The sequence below is a fragment of the Myodes glareolus genome, chromosome 2 (assembly GCF_982192425.1).
Source record: "Myodes glareolus chromosome 2, mMyoGla1.1, whole genome shotgun sequence".
NCBI lineage: Eukaryota > Metazoa > Chordata > Mammalia > Rodentia > Cricetidae > Myodes > Myodes glareolus.
This window is the reverse complement of record NC_142027.1, coordinates 22,063,279-22,081,998: the sequence shown is the minus strand read 5'-3', so window position 1 is coordinate 22,081,998 and position 18,720 is coordinate 22,063,279. Positions and strand designations below refer to the sequence as shown.

General features: G+C 43.7%; 1 protein-coding gene across 5 annotated transcripts in view; it reads right to left on the bottom strand.

Annotated features, from left to right (window-relative positions):
• Nucleotides 1-17,353, bottom strand: part of C2H21orf91 (chromosome 2 C21orf91 homolog) — a 28,276-nt gene extending 10,923 nt beyond the window's left edge. The window contains exons 1-2 of one of the 5 annotated variants that reach the window (XM_048422400.3): nucleotides 17,213-17,353; nucleotides 16,079-16,212 (exon numbers count right to left, since the gene is read on the bottom strand). In XM_048422400.3, the coding sequence (XP_048278357.2) occupies nucleotides 16,079-16,205 (127 nt within the window). In that variant the 5' untranslated portion in view covers nucleotides 16,206-16,212; nucleotides 17,213-17,353. The other 4 variants (XM_048422402.3, XM_048422399.3, XM_048422401.3 and 1 more) reach the window with 4 other exon arrangements.
• Between the last annotated feature and the right edge of the window lie 1,367 nt (nucleotides 17,354-18,720).

Sequence of the window (18,720 nt, the reverse complement as noted above, 5' to 3'; positions counted from 1 at the left end):
TACTATGATGATTTCATATAATTAATTTTAATATAGAAAAGTTTCGATTTATAATAGCACTATGCCTGTCATATTTTATAAACTTTTAAGTGATTATGTTTTTTATAATTTACCCTTTTGCATTAACATTGGAGAATAACCCTTTCTCTTATCAGAGCTCTCAGGATTGAAGGTATCGAGGAGAGAAGCTGAGGCATGACCCTGCAGAGGATCCATTGGGGACGGCACAGCCTTGGCTGCATTGGAGACCCAGTATACTGGAGGTGCCAGGACTGATGGGCTTCTTCTAGAGACAGCAGCAGGTGTGGAATGGAGCTGCCCTGGCCCACAAGGTAAGCGTGTGTACTGTGGACGGCAGAGCCAGAGAAGGGAACTGCCGCAGCCCTGTGGAGCCAAGCTTATAAGTGAACCCCGGATGTCAGCCACTGAAGTACCAGATTTTGGAATTACGTTGCTGGACTTTGGTTTTACTTAAGTGTGATTGTTTTTATGCCCTGGTTCTTCCCTCTTAGAGTAATACAGTATTCAATTGACTATGGATATTTCAAGAGCCCAAACTTAAGAGACTTTGTAATTTTAAAGAGAAACTGAACATTTGAATGATAGAATTTTTTAAAGACTATGGGACTTTTAGGGCTGTACTTTATTTATATTGAATATTAACAATATGATCTTAGGGACAAATATGAGAGGAAAGGTTATGGTTTAAAGTGGTGTGTCAGAGTTGACAAGAAACGGACTGCCACAGCCTCAGCTGTCAACCTGACAGGGGACAGAGGTCACAGCCTTAGCTGTCAACCTGACAGGGGATAGAGGTCACAGCCTTAGCTGTCAACCTGACAGGGGATAGAGGTCACAGCCTTAGCTGTCAACCTGACAGGGGATGGAGGTCATAGCTCCAGCTGTCAACCTGACAGAGAATGGGGGTCACAGCCTCAGCTGTCAGCCTTACAGGGGACAGAGGTCACAGCCTCAGCTGTCAGCCTGACAGGGGACAGAGGTCACAGCTTAAGCTGTCAGCCTGACAGGGGATGGAGGTCACAGCTTAAGCTGTCAGCCTGACAGGGGATGGGGGTCACAGCCTCAGCTGTCAGCCTGACAGGGGACAGAGGTCACAGCCTCAGCTGTCAACCTGACAGGGGATGGAGGTCATAGCTCCAGCTGTCAACCTGACAGAGAATGGGGGTCACAGCCTCAGCTGTCAGCCTTACAGGGGACAGAGGTCACAGCCTCAGCTGTCAGCCTGACAGGGGACAGAGGTCACAGCTTAAGCTGTCAGCCTGACAGGGGATGGAGGTCACAGCTTAAGCTGTCAGCCTGACAGGGGATGGGGGTCACAGCCTCAGCTGTCAGCCTGACAGGGGACAGAGGTCACAGCCTCAGCTGTCAGCCTGACAGGGGATGGAGGTCACAACCTCAGTTGTCAGCCTGACAGGGGATGAAAGTCACAGCCTCAGCTGTCAACCTGTGACAGCTTCAGTTGTCAGCCTGCCACAGTTGATAGCGTGTTTTTTTATCACAGCAACATAAAACAAACAGAATACAGAATTTTTACTTAAACCTTTCTTGTATGTTCTGAAAACTTCCCTGATTACCCACCTGGCAGGTTGTCCTCACAATGACATTCTTTAATTCTCTCTTCAAAATAAAATCACCTATCAAAGCCCTTAGAGGGGCAAAAGCTAATCAAATATCAATATTTACATGTAACTACCACTGTTACTCTTTCAATGGAGGCTATTCCTGGGTTTTTATTTAATCTGCTTACGGCGGGACTGAAATACTTTTCTAAAAGAGATGAAACTCCAAAAAAACCCCATTTTTATAAAGCTATAAATGCCAAAACAAGTACAACTTTTTAAGTTGTACTTCTCAACCCATCTATCCTAACCTCTTGTAGGTCATATTTATGATTAGCAATGCAATCAATCAAGCAGTCCTTCTTGGAGGTTTACTGGCTGGTCTTGTCTAGAAACCTGGTCTCGCACACTGTCCCCACCGATGCCATACAGCTTTACTTCACAGGTTCTTCAGCCATATTACCATATTACCTGACAACCTGGTGTAATCTAGTTTTCAGCTATACCCTGTTCTCATTTCGTAAATTTTTCCTACTGGCAGGACTGTGGATTTCTTTTTTTCTTAATCAAGCAAGAGAGTTTTAGTTATGACTTAGGTTCCAGGTTAATAACATTCAGTGAAATAATTTATATCATCTTTAAAAAAGGCAATTATTTGTGCACTCATTCATGTAAAAAGTAGTATTGCTTCCTTTTTTTTTTTTTTAAATGGAGACTCACACGGTGCCCAGCTTAGATAATTTTCCAGGATTTAAAGTGTTTTCTTTTGATGAATTTACCTTGGTTGCTAGGAGAGTAGAAATACTCACATATGTTAAATAATGCAATGTTTGTTTAAGCAATTGTTAATTACAAAAATGATTAGATATGTATACAGTTCTATCAGAGAAGATTAAAATGAATGGAAGTCTACTTGAGAAGCAGATTATAATTTTTAATAAACAGAACATACGAGAAGCCCTGTCAGTAGCAGGGGTGGCACACTAAGTGGGTCCATACCACACAACTTTTGTTACATCTCCAAATAGCTTTGAGAAAGAGAAAATAAAACATTACATTACATACATATACAATTCCTGATAACTTGGTTGCTTTTAAATCAAGTCTTTCAGTCACTGGTTTAGATTGAGGGGGAGCAACTATCATGAGAACAGAGAATATCTTCTTCAAATCCAAACAGTCCATACCAATGCCTGAATGGATTCACGCATATCTGTGACTTCAAAGGCTTTGGAGCCAGGTCAGGTCACCTCAATGTGTGTTACAACCGCAGTGGTATTTGTCTTGATGGACTGGTTAGAACAATACTTTGACACACCCACTCTAACTATACTATTATGTATTTGTTCAGCAGGCAGCAGTCAAGCTATGGTTCAAAAAGATACTACCATGTGCTTGTTGCCAAGCACTGCTGAAGGCGGAAGGATGTTCAGGTTGTGTAGCTCCTGTCTTGGTGAGATACGGAGCTAAAGGTGGGAAGGCAGGCATGGATCCGAACAGGTCCTTCCTACGTTCCACAGGGTAGGCTCCTGCTTCGAAAGCTGTAGTAGCTGCCCCCTGTGCCTGCAGGGATACGGTGATGAAGGAGAATCCCACTCTTCTACCTCTCAGGTGAAGCTAACTCAAGCACCATTTAGACGACTACAAGTTTGCCATATTCAAGGTCCTGACACAGCCTTTGAAAGCAAGGTAACTGGATATTTCTGCATTGGGTGGCAGATGGAATTACTGGCGCTCTCATTAAGCCATGCACAGGTGGGCTCGGTGACTTCCCATTTTTGAGAATTGACAACTTAAGAAAGACATTCAATAGGTGGTCTCACGAGGCAGCAGGTTTCAGTTCAGGGCTGGTTATGCCAGGCTGAAGACTTTGTGTTAAGAGGATTAAGCAGGTAATCAAATCAGCTTACTTCAATGAACAAATTACGAGGGAAAATGTCAGCAAGCCAAGAGTTCAAAGAAATTATGTCAAAATATAAACCTCAGCATCAAATAACAGAGAAGCCAATGTAGAAGCGGATTTATGGATTGATAGTGTGTATAAATTGCAAATGACTTTTGGTTTATGTATTGCTAGTGTGTATAAAGTACAAATGATATCAGAAACAAAGCAAAGAACTTTTCCCCGGTGTGTTCTACTTTTTCATTCAAACAGTTGGAGCATTGAGAAAACACCTACAAAACAACTGTTTATTACTAAAAGAGTACAACAGACCTACACTCGATTCCACTCTCTAACTTGTATACCTACCTTTTTAACCAGTGATCTGTCGGCAGTGATGTGGATGCTTGACCTAAGCCATTCCATACTGCAAACACTGGCCACATTGCTACTTCATATCGGAAATGAGGTTAGTGGGACCCAGAAAGTCCACATTGAAATTTACCCACCCTGGCCAGACTAGGACAGGACGATTCGTCTACAGACACCTGACTATTGAGAATCAGAATGAGGACACGGCTGGAAGCCTCCGCCATCTTTTCTGAGCCTCGCCGTAATAGAGGACGCTAAGTTTGCAAACACACAGAATAAAAAAGACTAGGTCTGTTCTCCAAGTACATTAAAGCACACTCAAATAAACACATTCGAATAAAATATATTCAAATAAAATTACACCATACAAAGTTTGAAGCCTACAATCCAGTTTTCTCAAATAATCATACATCTTCACATGTTCCACTAAATAATTTTAATTCATTGTTCTAACATGTATTCTATTTTTTTGTATGTGAGGCTCTCATATAATGTTGAAGGAGGCTGTTTATTTGTTCCTGGCTGCTTAGCCCCGAAATAACCACACAGATACTGCATTAATTAAATCACTGCTTGGCCCATTAGCTCTAGCTTCTTATTGGCTAACTCTTACATATTAATTTAACCCATCTCCATTAATCTGTGTATCTCCACGTGGCAATGGCTTACAGGGTAAAGTTCCATCTGGCTCTGGCTGGGCTAGATGGCTTCTCTCTGACTCTGCCTTCCTTTCTCCCAGCATTCCATTTAGTTTTCTCCACTTAGCTCTGTTCCCTTATAGCTTGCTATAGGCCCAAAGCAGTTCCTTTATTAACTAATGATATTCACAACATACAGAGGGGAATCCCACATCAGTATAAAATTAAGCTATGATAAAATACAGCGTAACTATGATACAACAGACATACCAGGTTTAAATATACACTTACATGTGGCATACTGGGACACTAACTTTCAGGAAGAGTGACAGTGTCTTAATGGTAAAGTTAAAAAGACGAATGTCATTTGAAGACAGCGCAAACAATGCTTTCATAGCAACAACCACATGAATGGGAACAAGCCAGAGCCAGCGCCAGAGCCGCAGTAACTGTCCAAACTGTGTTTCGTCTCCTGCATCGTCATCTCCTCAGTTAGGGTTCAGACTGAGAAACTTATTTTCTTACAGGTAAGAGAGATGAAGAGACCCCAGACTACTTATAGGGCAACTTATATTTGAAGCACTGACCCTCAAGCTCCAGGTAAGTATTTTTTTAAGTGTTTTATAATATCCTTTAATTATGTTGTCAAGAGCTAAAATTTTAACTTGTATTTCAGAACAATATGAGCCACACAATGTGACATTGTAGCAGCAGACAATTTAGGTTCTCTTTACTTTGACCACAGTGTTATACATACTTCTTTTAATAACATTATCCAATGGAGATAAAGGTAGGAACCTATTAGTAATGTTGGAGCAGCAAATACTGACTTACATTTTATCTTATGGGAGATAAATATCTTTAAATAGTGTGGCTGGCTATCTGTCATAACTACATTCTCATAATTCTAGGGCAAAAATAACTGAGCTAACCAAACAGGTTAGAAAACTAAGGGAAACCAACTTTTTGCACCATAAAACAAAAATGATTACTAAATGACAGTGTCTGGTATCAATTTAGTAGTGTGGATAGGTATTAAAATTAATGAGAAGCCTACCTTCAATGAATCTTCTACTGGCAATTTAAGCTACATCACTGCAAGAATTTAAGTAGGCAAGGAAAAGAGTTGTGCCACAGTATTTCCGCACTGGTAAGCTGGAGACTCGTCAGATAGTCATCAATGGGATGCTGCTACCTTAGGGATGCGTGAAGTTACCCACTGACAGAAAGGATGCTCCTGATGTGGCAAATGAATATGATGGACGGTAATGGTGCATGCACGACCTTTCCTTTTCTAAGTACCATCCCCCATCCTCATGTGCCCTCACCCTAGAAAATATGGCAGGAGAAACACTGAGAGCAGGAAATCCGTGGGATTATGAACCCCTCTACTTCTTTTGCTTCCTGTATTAGGATTGTTTTGTTTAGGAGGAACAAGTGGTTTACGCTTTAAGCAGGAGAAATTAAGATGTCATAGGCATTCTGGAGAAGAAGCAGAGGTGATGATGAAAATGGACACTAGTGTCCCTTAGTTCAAGACAAACTAGGCTTAGGGGCTGGGCCACGTTCCAATCAACCAAGTAAACAGAGACTAAGACACTGAAAGTAACAGGCACACTCCTAAAACTTACTAGTATTAATTTTTTGTGAGAATTCTTTATCTGCTGACAATGCATCTAGCTGAATATGTAACCCTCAGATGGATGGCGGTCCTCCCACCCTGCAAGGAAGTAAAATCCTAACTGCAGTAGAGGTTTATTTACCTCTCAACCCTGGTGGATAACCAAAGAATGAAAGGGGCACCGGGGAAGTTGCTAAGTGAACACCGTCTGCTTTTGGCTGGAAACAGCCAGCACGGCTGGTGCACGCACTTGCTGCTGCAGGAGGGGATGGACGCAGAGGTGCAAAACCTCCAACACAAAGTTGTGCTTTGGCTCCATTTCAGCCCTAGCTCATCATGTCCTGTAGAGACGAGGCCTGTCTGTGTTTTCTTCACAGGCCGTCACAAGTGCATGAAATATAGGAATCACCTTTTAAACCTGGGTGGTTGACTTTTATCAAGTCTCTGGCAAAGACTGTTGTTCATAATTTCAACCATGACACCTGTATCCGCTGCTGGAAATCATTCTGTCTTAAGTGTTGAAGACTTTTAATTTAGATTTAATGTCTCACCTCACTCCTGGCTAATGGGATGACTCAACCATGACTTTGAGCTGGAAAGTCATTTTTATGCATTTATATTATTGACAATTATAATATTATTATTAACAGAGTACTCTGATTTGCACAGCCCACATGCTTGTTTCCATCACCGATCTAAAAGCACTCAAGGTATCGACACAGTGAGTGTCCACTCTGCTGCGGCTGCATCCAGAGGTCGTGTTTGCCCACGTCACAGGAGCCCAGCAAAGCATCCCAAGACAACCTCAAACCTTTTTGCAGCAAAGCACTGTTTTTATACTTGTAGTTAACTAAGATAACAAGACACGGTGGTTAGTACTAGCTGTACTGCATTGTTAATTCTGCAAGGAAGATAAAGCTCTTCTGCTCTATTAGCAGGACTTGCAGCTTGTGAGGAGATGCCAGAAGATCTCACACATTAGGTAAACAGACTGGTTTCCTCCTGGGTCAGTTTGGAAGAAAACTCTTGAAGGCAATTCTCTAGAGTTCTTCCAGGTCAAGTCACATATGAGATACGCATCCACTGCTCTGCTAGGCCTTCTGTGATGGCTGAACACTTGCTGGTCAAACAGACTCCATTCTGGGCTCACAGCATACAGAGGGAATCCCATATCAGGGAATTATACAGGGAAAGGAAGAGGGTGCAGGAGACAGACACCCAGCAAGTTCCTACAGTAGTGAAGTGGACACATGACTACCAAGAGAAGGATGCCAATAAAAAGAACAATGCTGGGCAGGGGAGGAGATGTCTTTATTCCCCGTTGGTGGGAAACAGAGGCAGTGGGACTGTGTTCATGGCCAGGTTGGTCTGCCTACTGAGTTCCAGTCTGCCAAAGCTGCATAGCCAAGTCCTGTCCCGAAACAAGAGAAAAGAATAAACTAAAGGGAGGTACTGGGGGGAGGGGAGGGCGAGCAGTCTGCTCATTTCAAGCAGTGTTTTTATCTCAGTAAGACAGGCTCTGAATCTGTACCTTAAGCTGGTCTCAAATGCACCAAATCCTCCTGCCTCCGACTCTCGCGTTCTGAAATTACTTGCATGAGCCGCTCTGCCCAGCTGAGGAATTTCACTTCTTAAGGGATTTTAAAGGCACAGTCACTTTGTGGAGGGAGATGCCCTCCTGTATAACCCAGCAAGGGGTGGAAGTCTTTACCACCTCCATACTTCATCTCCAACCACAATGCTTTCGGCTGCAGATACAGGGAGGATTTCAGTTATTTTATCTATTCATTCCAAAATGCCATATGGGGTAGAATAATTTACCTTTAGACACGCAGTCTCAGGTGTTCACGTGTTATGTAAGTGAAGGTGTCTAGAATTAGCTGAAAATATGGACAATTTGAGGGGAGGGAGAGAAATGGAAGGCAATCTGCTAGAAAGCTTTATGAACGAGGTCACAGAGACCAGGGGTGAGGCTAGAAGGGCTTGAGTAAAACACACCAATAATATATCATACATATATATACAGCACACTACAAAGCAGCCTGTAGGACCAGAGAGAATGTGGTGGCGCCATCATAGTGGGTGCAACCATCACAGAAGGGTCCCATCATCACAGAAAAAGTATCTCTATCATAGGGAAGGTGCTGCTGTTCCAGACAGAGTGTCACTACCATAGAGAAGGTGTCACTACCATACAGAGAGTGTCACTACCAGAGGGCTGGATCTCCAGTTGAAGCAATGCAAATGTAAAAAACTCAGAGAAATGCCCTTTACCCAGGGGCTGTAGGTGTAACATCTCTGGCACCGGAGACCTGCATATGAGCCCTTTTCTGTCTTTTACTCTCTATGGAACTGAAGGCCAACTTCACTTACTTCAGTGCTTTCATTATGTCACATACAAATGAGGATTAAGTTCTTTCTGTATGGCCAAGATGGGAGAAATCTACATGTCTGTGCTGTAATATAAGAGCTAGATTATACTTAAACATCAGTTCATAAGGTTTAGGGTCTCTAACTTGCCCAGCATGTCTATGATGTTTTTGCTGCAGGTCCTCACTAATGACAGGAGGGATTAGTCACTTCCTGTTACATATGTAGATGAGTGTGAACTTCTAGACAAACTGAACAGTACAGATGAGGAACCTGCTCAGTCTCCCAGTAGTGGGGCTTCCCACCTGTTGGTCTGGTTCTGGAGTACGTATCACTGCATGGGGTTTTTGGACGTCAAAGGTACAAAGTAGGAACCCATGCTCCTGGTCACAGCAACAGCCACTGTGTGGCTGGCTCCATTCTAATCGTCAGGACAAAGAGACAGATCTGTGCGCCATGGCCAGGAGTTTCTGGACACATGACAACAAGGACAGTTGATCTTCTTGACATGTACTCTGGGATAATAATACATTGAGACTAAGAAGGAAAACTGCGAGGCTGTCTTGCAGGTGACAATGGCAGTCAAAATAGCAGTGTTGGCTTTGGCATCTTGAGAAGGAACCCCAACTATAAAGTGTCCAGGTCAAGATGGAAGACCTGGAGCAGGTGCTCATTTCCAGAGCAGGAGAAGAGTGATGGAGTAATGGCTTTCGGTCTCAGCTGCCCATAGCCTCTGCAAAGATACTCGGGAAAAGGGCTATTCCATTTGTCTCTTCTCAACAGCAGCAATAGAAGCCACAGAAGAGTCCCGAGCTTAAAATATACTAAATTACTCAGGTTTAATTTTATTCGTTCTAATCTAATCATATCTGGGGCACTCTTCCTGGGGAGTTGGATTTATTATGACATTTTATGGACTGAGATAGGTCAAAAAAAAATCAGAACTTCTTACAGCTGTCTGACAAGACCACAGAAGCACGATTAATAAAGAAAAACTGGGGTTCAATCTGAAGATCCGAAAAGCAAAACTGCCAGCTAATAGCTCCTACCTTGACCTCAGTCTGAAATGGCGATTCTGCCTCTAGGAATCTCAGAATGAGACTGACTGAGAGCTGTTTCCTCCCGTTTTATAGTCCTCTCTAGGGCTGGGATTAAAGGTGGGCACCACTGGGACTAACGGCATGCACTGCCCAGTTTCTATGGCAACCAGTGTGGCAACTGGGATAAAAGGTATATGTTATCACTGCCCGGTCTAAGGCTGACCAGTGGTGCTGTTTTACTCTCTGATCTTCCGGCAAGATTTATTTATTAAAATACAAGTGAAAGGCCGCTACAGACCACTTTAAGTATGGCTTCATGTTGGTCTTCACAGTGCAACCCACGATCCAATGAACTCTCATTCAATTCAGCCCCAAGGCTAGAAGATTCATCTGAGCACTAACTTGTCTCAACCACAATGGAAACACAATTTGCCTTCAATTCATTAGTATTGGAGTAAAAAAAGTTATCTGTGGCCCATTTTATTAGTTGCCTACTCAGTACACACTATATTTTTCTTTGTAAAACATCTATTTTATCCAGAGTGGTAACTCTTGAACACAATGAACCCAAGGGCAGGAAACTGGTTGGTGGAACGAAGGGAGAGCTCCCTTCCCACACTGGAGGCAGTGTTGACGCAGTCCTCTCTCCTCGCTCGGAATAAGTAAATGATGGCTAGAGTAACCTCAGCCTCCCCTGGCTTGTGACGGAAGCCTGAAGACAGAAACTCTGTGTTAAGGAAACTGAAACGGACATAAACCAAGGCTCCAGTCTTTCTGCTCACAGAGTGGAGACACCAACTCCAGAGTTCCCAACTCAATTTCTTTTGGGGCATGTGTACATACATGTTAGGGTACACATGTGTGCAGGTGCAAGACGGGTCAAGGCCAGGGGCTCTGCTCAGTCTGTCTCTACCTTATTTTTAGAGACAGGGTCTTCCACTGAATGTGGACCTCGTCAACTAGCGGGCCTGACTAGTCAGTGAAACCCGGGATTCTCACGGCTCTGCCTCTCCAGCCCTAGGACTAAGGAACATGCCGCCAAGCCTAGCTTTCACTTGAATGATAGGGTTCGAACATTTCTCATGCTTACCCAGCAAGCATTTTACTGACTGAGTCATCTCCCCAGCTCCCAACTTCTTTTGATATGGCAAATGCAACTACCAACTCCACTTTCTTTCACTATTATATTTCAATTTCCTGTTACATATAACCAAACCAAATCCCAACAAACAAGTCGTCATGACCAACATTTGTGGGTGACCCAAACTTCAAACTTAACTCAGACTTTTAAGTTACTGAGACTAATAAGTAAAGAAGAAAAGTTTAAGTAATGACAATAGGCCCACAATGTTAGAGCTCACAAGACTGGACAGTGAATGCACAGCTGACAAACCTTAGACAGAGCCATGGGAAAACTTGTCATGTCTTTTGGAAAAGTCACTGTCATATCTGTCAAAACCTTGTGAAGCCATGATTTTTCCCTTTGAAATAGGCTTCATTCCCAGAACACCTTAGCTGTGTAACCTGTGGCAGTGGAGTGACCTTGCTCGATTCCCCCCCTCCCCCCTTGGAGCAATGGCATTCACTTTTAACAGTCAAATTTACATAGACTCAATCCCACAGAATTACCTGCTAACGGACCACATAGAAATTTCTATAGAAGATAGGCAGTATGCCCCTCCTTTGCTAACAAACAAATCTGGGCGTCCCCAAAGCTGGTTATCACCAAAGAGATTAGATGAGGAGAATGGGTGGATCCAGGACTCAGGGAAGTTTAGTAACTTTATCTAATGGTTTAGAATGTCAGGTACTTCCCCTTGAATGCTGGTTCTTTCCTGGGTCTGGTCACCTGTTCCGGAGTACAGCTTTGTCAAGTTCTACCTGTCCCTCTCTGTGATTTTGATATTGTATTATCATTGTCCTTGCCTATAGAATTTTCCAACTATGTCTGTAAGAACTGGAAACCTCGTGGAGATCAGCCCTTATTTTACTCTTCTTCTCCTTTCTACTTCTACTTTTCCTCTTACTCTCCTCTCTTCTTATTCTTCCCCTTACTCTTCTTATTCTTCCTCTCCTCTGTGCCCACTTCACTTCATTTTTTCCTCTTGCATGAAAAGTAAAGAAGATGCAGAGGTAACGTACTTGAGTTAATCTATTTTACCCTCAGATCCTTGCCTGCCATAGACATTCAGTTCTGAGCCCTGAGGGGGTACTTAGGCTGGTTCCCAAGGCACTAGATCAGGGAAAAGAAACTGAACCTAGTTCTTCCCACATGGAGTTTGGCTAAGATAAGCCTTCACCAGGTGCCAGTCTAGCATCAGCTACTGCTCTCTGGAAACAGTCTATAATTTCAGCTCATCGCCAGGGAAATCTACTTTCCGCTCTCATCTGTTATGTGTAAGGGTCCACTAACAAAACCCTTTACAAAGCCCTCATTCATCTTCAGTGATAGCAAGGGCAGTTGAGGGAAAAGATCACTACAAGCACAGAAGCCACATGCTTTTCACTTAGGTTAACTAAATATGGCATGCTTATTTTTTTTTATCATTTAAAGATTTGTTTATTTATTTTTATGTGTATAGATTTTTGCCTGTAAGAATGTATGTGCATTGTGTGTGTGCCTGATGCCCAGAGAAAATGACATTAGCATCTCCAGAAGTGGACTTACAGATGGATGGGAGCCACCTTGTGGGTGCTGGGAATCAGAACTGGGCCCTCTATAAAAGCAGCAAGCACTCTGAATGGCTGAGCCATCTCTCCTGGCTAAGTTTAGTTAACCTTCAGATGTGGTGTTGCACCACGGGATGGGAAACAAGAGGAAGGAGCTGGTGTTAGACTGAGTTTGCTGCTTCCTGGCCTCAAGCAGGGGCTCGTGTCTGCTTGAGTGGAAAGATGCTGGCATTTAGAGTATGGTGTGGAGGAAGAACAGGACCTTAAACACTAAAGAACCACTTCCAGTCATCAACCAGAAGTAAGGATTTACCAGCAACTAGTGATGAACAAAGGTATGGTCAAAAACACCAGCTGGAGGGGTAAAAAAGGTAGGCACTGTGCTCACCTATGCTTTACTAAGGCAAAAATATAGATTTTTCTTGCTGGAAAGATTCAGGAGCTGAAGTTACCTAAGTTCACTAGGGAAGACAGATGATAGATTACACAGAGAAGCCAGACACATGCTTACTCATCAGCTAGCAAACTCCAGCTCTGGAGGACCCGGGCTTTAACAGCACTCAAACTGTTGGGGTAACAGGAACTGGTTTAGTTTTATCTTAAAGTTGTTCCCTTAAGTACTTAACTGGGAAGCCAGAGAGTTCACAGTTGCTATTGCCTCCCTGGATCCCTTCCCAGACTGTTCCTGTTTTTGATACATTACAGTTTTTCCCATTCCAGGCTCCTAACACTCTGGCCTCAGTTTAGGAAATGGTGGTGATCTAGTTATTAAGTAGGTTTAGAGAATTTACTGCAACAAACTAGATGTCTACGTGTGTACTTGATCATTAACACCATATGCAAAACTCTCAGAGTGTCTAAGACCAAAACCGGGCCATCGCTGTCTGTGCATCTGTCTCCTTATCTTAGAAGTGCACAAACCGTCCTGGTGAGTTCTGGGTGTGAACAGTTAATGACTGAAGTCCCTGAAACACATTTTTTTGGCTTTTGAAGAATAGGACTATGCCTTAGAAACATAAAAGTCACTTAGTACCCTCTCTTTTTAACTGTGAAACCACGGAAAAAGACAACTCAGAGCCATGCCTAGAATACAAAGTCCCTCCAGTAAGATCAGACTCTCTGTTGTCAATTCCCTGTCGTCCTTTGTCTTCGTTGTGGAAATACATTCATGTGCACAGCTTTTAAACAAGAGGCCCATTATTAGACCAGGGTTCATCTGATGTAAACAATCCAAAGTATATAAAATGCCATTTTTATCTACGAATGCGTGAACTAAAAACAGCCCAACTGCCATGATCCTCAAGACACTTCCAAATAAAATGCTTGAGAGGAAATTTAAAGATTTTTTTTTTTTTAGTTAAGAAACTAAGCAACAGCGACATTACCACACTGCAGAGAAAACTACACCAAATTAGCAGTGGTAAATGTCTTGCTAACGTGTCCCTTTTACATTCTAGTTATGAAAAAACTATAATAATAATTCAAGACACTAACAAAGAGGAGGACTATACCTGACACTTTTCCTGATATGCAGTTATATCACCTTTTCCACTGGTTACTAAAAACACTGTGTGTGGGGGTGCTGTGTATGTAGTGTGTATGTGTGTGTGGGTGTATGTGTGTGATGTGTGTGTGGTGGGTGTGGGTGTATGGGTGTGTATGTGTGGTGTGTGTATGTGTGTGTATGCATACCACAACTCACACATGGAGGTCAGAGGACATTTGGAGGGAACGGATTCTGTCCTTCCACCATGTAGGATCCAGGAATTGAACTCAGGTCCTCAGGCTTGGCCACAAGTGCTTTTACCTCATTAAGTCATTTTGCCAACCCTCCATGAACTTTTTTTTAAAAATTTGATTACTGATATAAAAACTGCAATTTGTGGAAAATTTCCACCATTTTCCTACAACAATAATAACATTAAACACAAATAACAAACAGCTTATCAGTGCAGTAAAATTGCAAATATATTAGGGACCAAGAAACTAACACTATAGATAAACTGAGAAGAATTTAACTCTAACTTCAGTACACAGAGAAGATGAAATAGTTCTAATCCAGACTGAGAACTGATTTTGCCTTTTGGACTGATGCACAATGATTATTTCAGAAAAAACAATGATTATTTCAGAAACAGGGTAGTGCCATGCTTACATATCAAGAACTAAACTATTAATTAAAAGGCATATTCATTAGGGCTAGAAAGCAATTATGAAAATTGAGTCTCTGCAATAAAATTGTATTATGGTATGGTGATTTACTTATCAGTAAGCACTGGGCAGGGAAAGTTGGCTGATCCAAAACCAATTAGGATTCAGGAGGAGAGATTTCTAGCATCCATCCTACAATTAACGACCTATTGACATCAGATCAATGGAATTACGGTCACATCCCCAAGAAGTAGATGGTCAAGCTTCAAAGACCAGGCCTATCAATTACTAGTGACTTCAAGGCGCATTGCTGAAGTCTTCTACGGTTCATCCCATCACCGTCACAATGAATAATAATAGCAGGCATCCCAGAGCTATTCTGAATGAAGATAATCCAGTAAGACGCTTAGTACAATGCCTGGCACAGATGTGTTCCCAGCCAACATTTGCCTGGCACATAGCAACAGCTTGCTGTCACCACTACAGCAAGCTGGAACAGCCCGCCAGCCAGACCTCAGCGTCTTCCACAGAAAACACAAGAGCCCGCAGTTGATCATTTCTGATGGCTTTGCCCTTCTGAAATGTAAACTCCTGCAAGGTGTCAGACTACACAAGGAAAACCCTGTTTCCAAAGAGCATGAGTGTACGCAGGAAGAACATGGTAATATAAACTCTACTCAAGGATCATACTTTTAAGTCATCCTTTTAAAACTAGCTGTAAGCACCACATTTACTAAAGCCAAAGTAATAGGCAATTCTACTTAATTCACAGAAATTCTATGAGGCTCCATGACACACTATTTGGAAGCTACATTTCTGAGTAACAAGTCCTAACAGGAACAGTAAAGTCTATGATCACATCACGAGAGAGAGAGAGAGAGAGAGAAAGAGAGAGAGAGAGAGAAAATAAGGACATTTTTTCACCCCTTTGTTGAAATAAATAAGTGGTCATGAAAATCTTTAAATACAAAGGCCAAGACAAAAATGAAATGTTTTCAAACTAAAACTTCAAATATCTAGATATTTGAGAATATCTAGTATCTAGTAAGGTTTCCCCCACTGACATATTACAATCTCAAATGTCAAAACACAAGTTTTATTTTTTTGGGAATTTTCAGATTTACTTTCGGTGTGATTCATACAGACCTAAAAAGATTCAGGCTTTCATTATGACTATAATGGAGAAAGGTAACATCCCATGTTTCCTGGAAATAGGCCACTGGTATCCAGGTCGTAGTTAACTGTGCACCAACCTAGCCTTCAGCAAAAGGTTTGCTTTCACTTCTGGAGTTTCTTTACCATATTCTCACCGTAATACTTCTATCAAGAAGATTCAAAAAGTCATTTTATTTTTTAAAGATGAGTGAAAGCAAAGGATGTTATTTTCACACGATGGAAATATAGTGACTAGGAGTTGGGCCGAAAGGAATAAAATCAACATCTGCCTGTGTAAACAGTCATGCTGATTCTGAGTACAAGAGAGACAGAGATGTGTGGGCCAGAAAGTCGCATGTTTATCAGGTAACCACACTTCATTTGATCTTAGTGAAAAGGAGGTTAATAACATTGTTTTAAAGACAAACATTTCCCTCCGTTCATTACTGTGCTAACTCTGGCTTCATTTCCAGGAATCTTTAGCAGGTCATCACTTAGCACAATCTCTGGGCATTCAAACAGTTTCACCCTTCAAACTCTTCAGTCTAAGTTGTACAAAGTTCATGGCGGGCAGTCAAAACCACGGCGTTCTTACTTACCCTCGAGATTTAGCTCAAAGCAAATGTGGCAGAAAGAGAGTGTTTCTTTGTCTGTTCCCAGTTTACAAACACTGCAAATGTTGTCATCATTCAAGTCAATGTTTACAAACTGCTCCTCTTCGTTCATAGTGCTCCTATGAAGAAACAGAAAGGGCAAGTTACACAATGCCAAGAACTTGCTCAAGGCCTGCAGTACCCACAGAAACACTAAACGGTGTTTGTAACAGCCCCCACCAGGCAAGCATCGCCATGCTCGGAGTTCAGTATCGCAGTTTTACTGTGCAAAGAAGAGACACAGAAAAAGGCTGCCCATAGGAGACACCGGCCGCCCGCCTGGGTCGCTGCCTCACAGACACTAGGTCTGTCAACCAACTTCGGGTCTGTCCGGTTGACCACGCAGGTCTGCCAACTTCTCGGCGGGCGCCTGGAGGCGTTCCGCTAACTCGGTTACCCCACTCCCCGGCTCCGCCGCGGGAAGACGCACGTGGGGACGCGGACACCCGGGAAGCGATGGGTCACGTCGGAGACTCGGCAGTCAGGGATCGGAGGGTCCCGGGGGTGCCACTCGAGGGTCGTGGGTGGCCAGCGGGGGGTGGGACCCGGGTCCCGCGGCACACAGTCCTCTTGTCTGTCCGTCCGTCCGTCCCGGCACCGGCCCTGTGCGCCGAGGCGGCTCGGAGAGGAGCTTTACCGTCCGGCTCCGCGGGTCGCCGTCCGCGCGCCACGATCCGCACTATTGTTTCCGCCGCCGCCGCAGCGCAGACGGCACCGCGCTCCGCCCCGCCCCGGCCGCCTGCGCCACCCCGAGCCGCCCACGGGGAGAGCGGTGGGGCCACCTCACAGTCCCGGGGCCCCACGTGCCCGCGCCGGCGCGAGGACTGCAGCCGCCCTCGGCCACCCGCACCCGCACCGCACCCCCATGCGCACCCCCGGCCACGCCGCGCGCATCTTGCGCCCCTCCGCGTGGCGCACATGGACCCGTCCGGCCCGCCTCCCTCCTGCCCCTGCAAACTCATCCACTCGTGAATACAGGAGCAGGCCCACGAGGAGCGCGGGGTTGGGGTGTGGGGGGAGAAAGGCACACACACGCGTGGGGAATGGATTGCTTCCAAAGCAGAAAGCTGAGCCACATACTGTCCTTGAACTCCAGTGTTACGTTGGTTGATTTACAGAATGAGATAAAAGTTGATAATTCAGATATCTCGATTTCGGTATAATCTAGAAACAGAGCTTCTTTTCCTTCAGGTTGTTTGGGTGAGGCGCCCCTCCCCACGATGTGGTACATCCCAGGCACATCCGCGCGAGGACATTCCCGAGGCTCCGCCTCTTGTTTTTCTGCCTGCCTTCTTAAACTTTTTTTCTCTCACTAGGGTGTAAATTTACTTTCATCATCTGCTTGACTCTAAGCCGGTCCTAGGCCAAAAGTCTACGTCACACTTTCAGTTACGTTTTCTATAGTAATCTTTCTCAACAGCCCACAAAAGAGAAACAGGAAACGGCTCTCATCTTGCAGCTTAATGGTGACTAACCCCTTATCGCCGTTCCTTAGAAACAAAAACTGGAGCTTGAACTCAAGGCTGCTGAGGTAAAACCACTAATCCACGTCTCTGAAAAGTCATCTGTGCCCCAGCTATTGAAATGTAGTACACGACTCAGGGACACTGACTACACGTGACACTTACAAATGCAGAATCTCTGGTCCTACCCCAGTTCCCTAAGTCGGTACCTTCGACTGTAGGAGACCCCCAGGTCCGTCGACTTGAGGTGCCTCAGCTGTTAAAGTGTTTGTTATGGCAAGCCTGGCAACCTTGAGTTCCACTCCCGTGGAAGGAAAGAACTGTCTCCACAAAGCTGTCCTATGAGCCCACATTCACTCACGGGGACACATGTCTCCCCCCGCCCCATATAATAGTAATAAAATATTTTTAAAAGTCCCGTATCTCTATGCTTGTTAAAATTGGAGGTGTGCTAATTGCTAAAAATATCTCGCAACTGGATTCTACTCATCTATTCAATAAAAGTGATTTTTAAAAAAGTGTGTGTATATGCATGTGGTGTGTTTAGTATGTCTGATGTGTGAGAGTGTGGGGCCTGTCCATACCCTTGCATGTGTGTGGAGGTCAGAGGATGGGTTTCTGGTGATCACCCTGTCTTCAGATCCTAATTTGCCATAGAAGTGCTGGGATTACTGACTGCATGTCTGACTTTATTTAGACTCTGGGCATCTGAACTCAAACTCACACTTACATGGAAAGACATTTACCCATACCCTTGGGTCATAGCAGACTCACCTATCTGAGGGGCTTGTTCAGATGTAGGTACTGATTTAGGGAATTTGGGGTAGGACCAGAATTGTGTGTGTGTATGATGTGTGCACTGGTAATAATGAAGTCAGTGTTATTGATTCATCTACTTCACTTAAGTAACATGGGCACCGATCACTTTTCTGAGGCATTGATGAGTTACATTAAGTGTTACCGTGGCTCATAAGTTTTCAAGGACAGTAGACCTATCTTATCTATTTATTCTCTTGGGTATATAACTACGGTGGAATTGATAGATGATATGGTGAATGCTTATTTTGTATCAGGGTGTATATGGATGTGGGGATCAAATCCGGTTGGGTTACATAAGTGCCCTAC